The following is an 11,154-nucleotide window of genomic DNA, read 5'->3' on the forward strand; positions in this document are numbered from 1 at the left end:
CTGTTCATGCCATTAAAATGGATTCAAACTATCAGTGTGATCCAGGTGTTTCTCTATTCTTATTCTACCATAAAATGTTATGGATTTTAGCTAAAGGAATTGAAAACACTCATCTAGGGGATTCTGATTGCGATACTGAGTCAAAAAATTCAATTACATGCCTAAAATACAAAAAAATATATTGTGAAATGGAATTCGTCAAAAATAAACAATGGGAAATAACACTTTTTCTCCAAGTTTTAACACACTTTCTTTTTTTATTATTAATTCATTTTATATCGTTTGTATTCTATTTTAATATGAATAAACACTTTTTGAAGTACACCATCATTTAGCCTCTTTGATATCTAATCTAAATGTGATGAGATAAGACCAGGGCTGGACTGAGACTCATTTTCAGCCCTGGAGTTTCATACCTCAGACCGGCCCACTTTAGATCACGACCGATTATTATTAAAATCATGCAATTATAACCTTACATGTTAGGTCTACACACTGTTCTGCAAAGCCTTCTAATTCAGTGTATTTTCTAAAATATTTCCAATTCAGCGCAAGTAAAGGTTGCTTCACAATGTGGATTTATTTCAAAAGTGAGTGCACATTGACGTCTCCAACATTATTATTCCTCACAACACAACAATAACAGAATCTATATTTTTGTTCTTATAAGTGCTAACATTTTTCAAACCTTTAAAATGTTTGAAATGAAATGAAAGTATAAAAATATTTTAAAAAATTAAAAATAAAAAAATAAAGCTTGCTGCACTTTCTAATAACTATTATTTTTGTATCCTCTGCAACAAAAGATTTCCATCACAACTTACTTGCAGTTTGTTCCATCGATGCTATTGAAAACTTTTGGTACAGTGATATTAGGGGTTTGATGAGGATGATAAGAAAAAAATATGTGTATCCTGTGACTGAGGGTGAGCAAAGCAATCAAAGCTAACAACAGACTCCTCTTCATCTGTGTCATTTGTGCCTAGTGGTTCAGGGTTGTGCTGCTGAGCTGCTCCTCTGTCATCAGTAGACTCTGCTCTCCCTTTCACACTTCCTCCAGTTTCCCTAGACTCGCCTGCACCTGTATCACAATAAAAAATAATATCTACAGACATTTTGACTTACTGAACCAATTCAGATCTTTACACTGGCTAAATATGCAGGCTTATTTGATATTACTTTATGCTATTGCCTTTCAGTTGTGGGCTTTGTGTATTTACTGTCTCACTTTTAATAATAAAAAATAAAATAGGCCAGTATTATCGTTTGGGTATAGAAAGTGGTTTTAGTGGAACTAATGCTTGTTCACACAGTCTGTTCCAACAGCTCACCTTTTCCTTCCATCCTGACAGGAACAATCCCCTCATCACTACTGGCTCCTGGCTCTGCTTCTGACACTAAAGCACATTTTAAAAATGCTCATAATTCTCAGCACAAATCTTCTATTTTCAAAGCCTTGGTGTCAGTTTCATTCATGTAGTGCTGAATCATCTAGCATCTCAGAGCACCTTTCATACTGAACAGGCCTACACCATACTCTTCATTGTAGTCTATTTATTCTAATAATCTTCCCTCTCTGAGCAGTCCTACCTGCCCACTCTGGACTTGTGGGCTCATGGCTGGTGTCTGCTGCTGGATCTGCTTTCTGAATCTGAGGAGCTACAAGACAAAGTTTCCCACCTACGTGGCGTCGCATCATACTATTATTTAAATGACATAACGTTATGTTCCACGTCACAATGCCACATAATTCACTGACTCGATAATTAACTAACTTGAAAGGTGGTTTACCCGGTTCATCGTCCTCATTAATTGTTTCCAACCGGGAGGTCGTTTATGTGAAAAAGTTGCAGATTTTGTCACATTTGGCTGCGTTTGCTTCCAGAGCTTTCCTCTTTTTAATTCTTGCCTTCTCCACACCACCCTTGCTCTTTCTATTATCCATGTCTCAAACAGCAAACACAGCTGAGCATCGACATAGCCTACAGAGCGCAGATCGTATATGCTCCACAGCTACAGTACAGAGCTACTAACCGTATGCAAGGAGATGTTACGCCAGGTCACGGTGTGTCCGCAAAAAAAAAACAGGAAGAAAACAAACAGTTTACTGGTAGAGGGGGTGAGGCCCAGGAACAGCAGCTGCAGATTACGTGGTCAACTCAGTGCTATGACTGAACACCGGCCCCCCAAAAATAAATAAATAAATAAAATATTAAATACATATTTAAAGTGAACTCCGGCCCTCGCGGCCCAAATATTATACCGGCCCACCGGGAATTGTCCCGGTCCTCCCGATTAGCCAGTCCGGGCCTGGATAAGACCAACTGAACTGAATCTTGATACAGCTGTTACAGTGTCCAGCAGCATAAAAAACACAAAAAGTCTGTCTTCCCGGTAGAAAGACTCTGTAACATGGACAATTACAGCATATGTTCCAATGTAATGTGTTATATTGTGTTTCTATGTTTGACATAAGTGTGTGAATGTGAGGACATTACTGAAACCTCCACATCCACTAAGAGACAGTGTTACATTAACCTCCACATCCACTAAGAGACAGTGTTACATTAACCTCCACATCCACTAGGGGGCAGTGTTACATTAACCGCCACATCCACTAGGGGGCAGTGTTACATTAACCTCCACATCCACTAGGGGGCAGTGTTACATTAACCTCCACATCCACTAGGGGGCAGTGTTACATTAACCTCCACATCCACTAGGGGGCAGTGTTACATTAACCTCCACATCCACTAGGGGGCGGGGTTACATTAGCTCTTATCACTAGGTTGAGTGTGTTCCAACACGGAAGAGCTGTTGGTCTGACGAACTTTTACTCTGGCACGGCAGTTTTTCCTGTGTTTCCAACTCTTATAATCCTTTAAAAGACTTTCTTCTTTTCTTCGATCGTAAAGCGTCACATAACGGTGAGTCCGTACTCCTGTATGTGCATGAGTAGTTAGATATTTGTTGACAAACTGAAGTTGAAGTGAAAAGGGCCTGTGTGAAGTCATGGCTGACAACATGGATGACGACCTGCCACAAGAGGCTCTTCCGCTTCAGCAGGACCTGACTTGCCCGGTCTGCCAGGGCATCTTCAAGGACCCTTCACTGCTGCCCTGCACCCACTCCTTCTGCCGAGAATGCCTGGAGAGAAGCTGGCAGTACAACAAGAAGTGTCCGGTGTGTCGGCAGGTGTTCGAGGAGGGCAGCGCCATCCCGAACCGCGCGCTCAGCTCCGCGTGCGAGTCCTTCCTGAAGCAGAAGAACTGGGGAAACGCGACCAAACCTCGTGGGCACGTGTGTCACCTCCATCTGAAGCCTCTGGAGCTTTACTGCGAGAAGGACGAGGAGCCCGTGTGCGTGGACTGTGTCACTTTGCACAGCAGTCACAGGCTGCTCAGCATCAAAGACGGAGCTCCAATGTGCAGGGTAATGTCACCAGCAGATCCAAAAATACCTTACACCTTTTATGTGTTTTGATTCAACATATAACAGTTAACTATGCTAATAGAAGGAACCTCATCATAATTAGTTAATCATTATATTTTTATGATTAATAGTTAACATACAGGGATCAGCCATAACATTATGACCACTGACAGGCAGTAGTTATACATAGTACAATGCACAGTGCTATGTCTTTTCATACCTGCAGCCTTTTGTAAAACATGCAGCACATTAAGATTAAAAAAAAAAAAAAAAAAAAAAAAAAATCTAAATATAAATCTATAACAAAAAAAAAAAGTCAACACAAGTATACACAAACATTACATTGGGACCTGTCAGTGGGCAGGGATATATTAGGCATCAAGTGACCATTTAGACACTTCCAGATTTTGTTGTTCACTGCCTGTGTAAAGTGGTTAGTACCTACCAAAAATATCTGAAGAACAACAACCAAATGTCCACTAATTTGAGCATCTATGGGATCATATTATTATCACCACCTGTCTAATATTGTTTAAGTTCCCCTTTTCCCACAAAAACTGCTCTGACCCAAGGCCTAGACTCCACCAGACCTCTGAAGTTTTGCTGTGGTATCTGGACCAAGACATTACAGCAGATCCTTGAAGTCTAAAAATGCACTTTTTCCTCATTGGCTTTTAATCAATGAGTGACATGTCTTTTTTTATGCTGTTTTTATCAGATTTTAATTTGTCTTTGTTTATATGATGGTTGTATTTCATTGTTCTTAGCCCGCTTTACACCCTCTGTGATCACTAGTTTTATTTACTTAGTTTTATGTTTGGTGTACGGCACTTTGGCCAGCTGAAAAGTTCTTAAAGTGCATTATAAATAAAGTTGGTATGGTATATGGTATATGGTATGAAGTCCTGGAAATAGAGATTATGTCAACACCAACACCCCCCACAGATGATAAAATGTCCTGAGGTTGGGATGTCCTTCCATAGTCCATTTTTGGTCTGTACTAACCGCTGCAGACTATGAACACCCAACAAGACCTGCAGTTGTGGAGATGCTCTGGCCCAGTCATCACTGTTTCAATATGGACCTGGTCAAAGTTGCTCAGATTCCTACTCTTGCCTAAATGTTCACTTGCTGCCTAATATATCCATCCCAATGAAAGATTCCTTTGTAATGAAATAATGAATATTATTACCACTTCTCCTGTCGTAATAATGTTTTGATTAATCTAGGATGAAAAATATGTGATTTAAAAAAAAAAAAAAAGAAAAGATTTTTCAGTGTGTTGTCTTTGTTCCCACAGTCCACAGGACCCACAGTCATGTCAGCTATCCCCTAGAAGATATGCCAGTGAAGTGCATGCTAAAAGCTCATTTATATGATTAATAATAGGAAGGAATTAATGTGGATACCTTATTTTTTACTTAATTTCACCCCTATGTAGCTGGGATAGGCTCCAAGCAACCCCCATGACCCAAGTGAGGATAAAGCGGGTTCAGAAAATGAATGAATGAATGAACCTTATTTTTACCTCTATGCGGATACATTTTGAAGGGAGATGGATTTGGGGGGATTTTTTGTTAGCAATGTCTTAAAATACTTGACTGTATGATCACCGTCTCCTTTTCACTCTGCAGAATGAGCTGAGCTTCAAAGTCCAGATTTTTGAAAAGAAACTGGATTCTTTCAGAAAAACGAGCTATAAACTCAGCAACACAGTGGAGTTCATCAAGGTAGAGTTTCAATACCATATTTGTCTTAGATTGTCAGGCAGAAAAATATAAAAATATACAAAGTATGTGTTTTCTGGTTGGTCTTAGTGAAAAGCTGTTTGATTTCTATTAGTTTTTCAGGATTTATGCATTATACAAATCATACTTATAACCCTAAGTAACAGATAGTTGGCATTGTATGGAACATGGAAAAAGAAAGCAGTGATTTTGAAATTTACTTTGACTTGTATTTCATTGTAGACAGAATGCACACAACATTCATTGATTTGAAATATAAATCCACTCCTAGTTTGTTATTAATTTCCTTTTACCATGTCGTCTATTTCTTAATTTAGGCTAGTTTCTAAAATCACAGTTACTGTAGTTCATAGGCTAGTTCACTGCTCAAAATCATTGCAGTTGACAAGTATAGTTTTGTTTTTATTTGTTAGTACAGAGAATACACACACCTTATTCAATACATGGACATTTTATTCATCTGTCAATTCCCCCACTGTATTTTATTGCAGTATCAAGCAGGGCAGGCAGAGAAGCAGATAAAGGCAGAATTTGAGCGGCTCCATGCAGTTCTTCATGCTGAAGAAGCTCGACGTCTGAAAGCCCTGGAGGTTGAGGAAGAGCAGAAAATTTCTAGCGTACAAGATATGATAGCTAGCGCAGAAAAGGATATTAAAACTCTCGGCGATCTCATTGAGACTCTTAAAAAAGAGATGGGTAATGAGGATCTTCCCCTGCTGATGGTAAGAGGAAATGGCTTATCCACACATTGGGAATAATATCATCATAGTATTATCACATGTGTTCACTGTTTTACGTTCATTCTGTTTTTCTTCTGTAGAATTTCCAGAATTTAAAAAGAAAGTAAGTACCTGCAAAGTAGTGTTAAATGTGCACTGATATGGTATGGTGTTAGATCTCATCCCAAACACATTTTCTCTAGAGCCCAGTGGGTGACTACGGAGCCATTTGTCCCTGATGGCTGTCTTCTGGACATGGGACAGCATGTTGGCGCTTTAGCCTTCAACATCTGGAAAAACATGAAGAACAATGTTCAGTTCCGTGAGTAAATTACACAGTCAATACACAAGTGGACATATTTGTGTTAAAAAGGCCATGAAGTACTGCAGACTCTGAACTGTACTTATAGTCTCACATACACATACCTATGCCCACACTTGGTTAGCTGTGTTCCAGTGCTGTAGATACTAGGGCTGCACAATTAATCGATTTTCTAATCTAAATCGGATTATTTAATTAGGACAATGTTTAAAAAAGGGTAATCGTCAAATCGAATTTCATCTCTCTCATGTCTCCGGGCTGCATGCCTCTGGGCTACCGTAGGCTCCTCCTCCTCCTAAATCTGAGAGCGATCTCCACAGTTTTTTCTCTCCACACACCAGTACAAAAATGACATTTGCTAAGGAGAGTGAAAAGTTCATGGCTAAAAATAGCAAGAGCAAGTCAGTTGTGTGGAATTGGTACAGCTTCGAAGTTTCCAATGAAGACCAAACCATTCCTCGCTGCAAACTCAGCCTGAAGGCAGTATCTGTCAAAGAAAGCAACCAACTTATTTCAGCTCCTCAAACATCATCACACGCCAGAGTGGGAGCAGTGCGGTATATTGCAGGCTGCACACGAACATGACATATGGACTTCTGTTGTCTATTGTAGTTTTACCCAGAAATTGAAATCGAGAATTGAGTTTTTAGAGGAAAAAATCTGGATTTTAGTTTTGGCCAAAATCGTGCAGCCCTAGTAGATACACTGATCAGCCATAACATTCTGACCACTGATAGGCAAAGTGGTGTTAATTTTCATGATCTCAGTACAGTGGGGCCCGTAAGTGGGTGGGTTCCTCAAAGCTGATGTGTTGGCAGAAGCAAAATGGGCAAGAGTAAGGATCTGAACAACTCTGACTATGGAGAAAATGTGATGGTCAAATCACTGCATCACATCTTTGATGTCCTGGAAGTAGAGGTGGACCTCCATGGATCAGGTTTATTTGTCCAACACCCCCCACAGACGATAAATTGTCCTGAGGTTGGGATGTCCTTCCTGAGTCCATTTTTGGTTGGTAATAACCACTGCAGACCAGGAACATTCAACAAGACCTGCAGTTGTGGAGGTACTCTGACTCAGTCCCAGTCATACAATATGGTCACCTGACTGGTCAAAGTCACTCAGTTCTTACGTTGCTCGTTTTGGTGCTTCCAACACATCAGTTTTGAAGACTGAATGTTCACTACTGCCTAATATATCCAACCCAATGAAAGGTCCCACTGTAATGAAATAATCAATATCGTTACCATTTATTGGTATTATTACCACTTCTCCTGTCAGTGGTCTGAATGTTATTGTTGATCAGTGTAGGTCTGGCACCGTCCACTGTCTGGAGTAGGGAAGTCATTGAGGTTGTTTGGCTTGTTCTTGGATAGCTACAATATGAACAGAAAGTAGTGTTCCGGAGAGAAGTGCTTTTGTTGGAACATTTGTGCATGAGGAAGCATGTTGTGGTATTAACATGACTAAAATCTCTACAAAAGAAAACTGCACATAAAATACCACATCTTTGTCCAAACTTGCCATCTTCAGGGTTAACTTACAGCTTGGAGGTGGTTTTCCACATAGCAAAGGGGGGCTTTCAATTTGATAGTGGAACTAAGGAGAATGACAATCCTGCTACTGCACAAGGGATACATTGACCTTTATTCCATCAGAGTGCTTTGAATCAGCCACACTACACTGAAAATATGAAAGTAAAAAGTATTCCTTCAAAAGACATTTCTAGTGGTTCTGTCTGTACAAAACTGACTTAACTTTTTGTCATGTCAATTGTATATAAAGACTATTAAACCATTCTGATTTAAGACTGAATAACAATCAATACACTCAATATTGCAAATGTTCACTTAACTTTGATGTGCAAACTGATTTTCAGTGAAACATGACACCTTTTGTTTGCAATCCAGTCTTTCTTTTTTATTTTGCTTTGTATACTATTTTTGTCTTTTATAATGTCTGGTGTTTTCATTTTGTTAGATTATTTTCATCCTTGCTCACCTCTGGGTACACCAAGGGATTGTGTTTTAGATGTGTCCTTGTCCATTTTGTTTAGATTGTTTATGAGAATGTGGAGTAAAAAGTGTAGATGTATTGAAATTTTGTAGTAAAGCAAAATGTTGTTGTTTTTTTTTTTTTTTTAAAGATGAATACGCTAGCAAAGTACTGTTGTCGGAAAATTGTACTTATGTAAGGGATTTTTACTCAGTTACCTCCAGCCACTGCTTGTGAGGTTTATTTCAGTCGAATGAGGGTATAATACATGCCTCTAAATTCATATTGTTGTTGTGGTTCTGCAGATGCAGTTGTACTAGACCCAAACACAGCCTCTCCGTGGCTGAGCCTGAGTCCTGACCTAACCAGTGTGAAGGAAAGCCCGGAGCGAATGACTGTCCCTGAAAACCCGGAGCGCTTCGATCCCTGTGTCTTCGTCTTAGGCGCTGAAGGTTACACTGCGGGGAAACACAGATGGGACATCAATGTTGGCGACAACCCAAAGTGGATTGTGGGAGTGTGCAAATCATCAGTGGTCCGTAAAAAGAAGTTCACGGTCTCCACAAACCGTGGCGTGTGGGCCATATCACTCAGTAAAGGGGTGTACTCCGCCTTAACACCTGAACGCACGGAGCTGGTAGTGCAGCAGCGCCCAGAAAAGATCCGTGTCAAGCTGAATATGGATAAAGGAGAGGTGTCATTTTGGGATGGTGGAACAGCAAAGCACCTCGTCAGTTTTACACACAAATTTGAAGAGAGAATTTTTCCCATATTTGGTCCAGGGCTCCACAGTGCACCTATGAGTATGGTTGCAGGAAAAATAGCTGTACACACGTCCTAATGGCCCAGTGTGCTATGCATGGGTGCTGCAGACTTAAAGGTCTGATATAACATTAGAATGATGGCTATTTTTAAAAACTAAAATGTTTTTGTCAAATTTTTACAAATGTATGCAACAACCAACTGCACAGTCAACTGTAGACAGAGCTTCATGTGATTTGATTGATAAAAAGATTATAACAGGACAGCTTTACCCGCAAACATAAATAACTAGGGTCAGAAAAATGTTTTGACGCAGCAGAATTGTAACTAGGTGGATAATGCACTACCATAGAGAGTAAAACTGACAATTTGTTTGATCTCTTTCTCCATCAGTTGTACAGTCTGCTGGATATTTTCAAGAAATTATTTCATGAATGATGAAGAAACCTGAACTTTTAAATAAGTTAGGAAGAATGAAGACCAAAGTTTTTAGATGTGATGGGTGGCTATCCACAGACGAATCACATTAAAAAGTGCCATTAATCCCTACAGGTCGCATGGCATAGTTTTAATACTAATATATCTGAAAGCTAAACTTCAACTTGGTGTATCATTGAGTGTAATCATTTAAGTTACTTGTGTATTAAATACATAAGTATTTAGAGGACAGCGCTACTATTTTTTTTGCACCTTTGCAGCAGTGGGTATTTTGAACATCTGCATATGTTAAGTGAGTTTTATATGGTGGTGGGAATAAGTGGAATAAATTCTTAATTTTGCAGGGTATACACTATATATTTTTTATTAATCATTTTTATTTAACTTACAAAATCACAACAACAAGAAACCAGAAGTCATCAGAAATATTAAAAAAAGGGCAAAAATCAAAACAAAAAAAGAAAATAGTCATGAAGGGGAAAAAAGCTGATAGGTGACAAAAGACAAGAACCAAGACAACAGACTGTGTATATATATATATATATATATATATATATATATATATATATATATATATTCACACACATGTGTTAGAAGACAATAGACAGAAAAAAATAATTGATGGACAACAGACAAAAAACAGATTAAAAAAGACGATAGACAAAACCAAACAACAAAAATACCTTGAGGTTATTTTACAAAAAAAACAAACTGCACATCCCAACAGGTTCCAGATTAATGTTTAATCATTACTTTTAGATAATTTTGTCAATTTTGTTCACATACAGTCTTTTCAAAAATGTTTGTGCTGCTTTATTGTTTGTTTGACACTATGTTATATGCTCAGTCTAATCAATAGTCATCAGTATTTTGGAGAATTGATATACTGATACAATCAATTTGGTTTGATTCTTTTTGTAAGTACAACTTCAAATTGGGGTGGAAGGGAAAATGCACATTAAACTAGAAAAGCACTCGTAGAGTGCAGACTTCCGCCAAGGCAGATCAGTGCCCCCCTCTCCCAATCACCACCAAAGTTAAATCATTTGTTCCTTGTGCCAGCATCAACATTTCCTGAAATTTTCATCCAAATCCGTCCATAGCTTTTTGAGTTATCTTGCACACAGACAGACAGGCAAACCAACACCGACAAAATCATATCCTCCTTGGTGGAGGTAAAAATAATGTGTTATTTCTTTTGGCTTTGACTTGTATTTTGGTGTAACCTGAATGTAAAGAATGGATGTATATGTATTTACAGATGAAACAAAAATCATTCAGTCCAAAAATCGCTATTATTTTTTAACATTGCTGAATTTTATTTTTTTAAGCATTTTGTTCCATGTATCTGTCATTGTGCCTTGTAACTTTCTTTGGTTACTTCATGAACAATTAAAATACCTTAAAATGAAATGTTTGCTTAGTTTGTTTTTAAAGCTTATAACCTAAATGGCAAATTGCAATTAAAATGTTTTTTAGTTCATTTAATGAATTTATTATTTGGAAAAATGGATTATCTGTCAGAAGATTAGTTGTAAACCAGTAACTTAATTATGTTAAAACCCCATATAAAGAGATGAAAAAGCTTGTAGCCAACTTTTTTTTTTTTTAAACCAATTGAAAAATACAAACTCAACGAGGGTAGTCATAGTAATACAAATGAAAATAAGTATATAAACAATAAAGAAGTATAAAAGTCGTAGGGATATATATATATATATATATATATATATATATA

The 11,154-nt window shown here is 38.2% G+C and overlaps 1 protein-coding gene across 1 annotated transcript; it reads left to right on the plus strand.

Moving 5' to 3' along the window:
* The first annotated feature begins 2,790 nt into the window (after positions 1 to 2,790).
* Positions 2,791 to 10,829, plus strand: trim35-28 (tripartite motif containing 35-28). The gene is made up of 6 exons (XM_030158763.1): positions 2,791 to 3,432; positions 5,067 to 5,162; positions 5,672 to 5,902; positions 6,001 to 6,023; positions 6,103 to 6,221; positions 8,522 to 10,829. The coding sequence occupies exons 1-6, from the start codon at positions 3,013 to 3,015 to the stop codon at positions 9,055 to 9,057; spliced, it is 1,425 nt and encodes a 474-aa protein (XP_030014623.1). The 5' UTR covers positions 2,791 to 3,012; the 3' UTR covers positions 9,058 to 10,829.
* Positions 10,830 to 11,154: the final 325 nt, after the last annotated feature.

The sequence above is a fragment of the Sphaeramia orbicularis genome, chromosome 16, assembly GCF_902148855.1.
Source record: "Sphaeramia orbicularis chromosome 16, fSphaOr1.1, whole genome shotgun sequence".
Lineage (NCBI taxonomy): Eukaryota > Metazoa > Chordata > Actinopteri > Kurtiformes > Apogonidae > Sphaeramia > Sphaeramia orbicularis.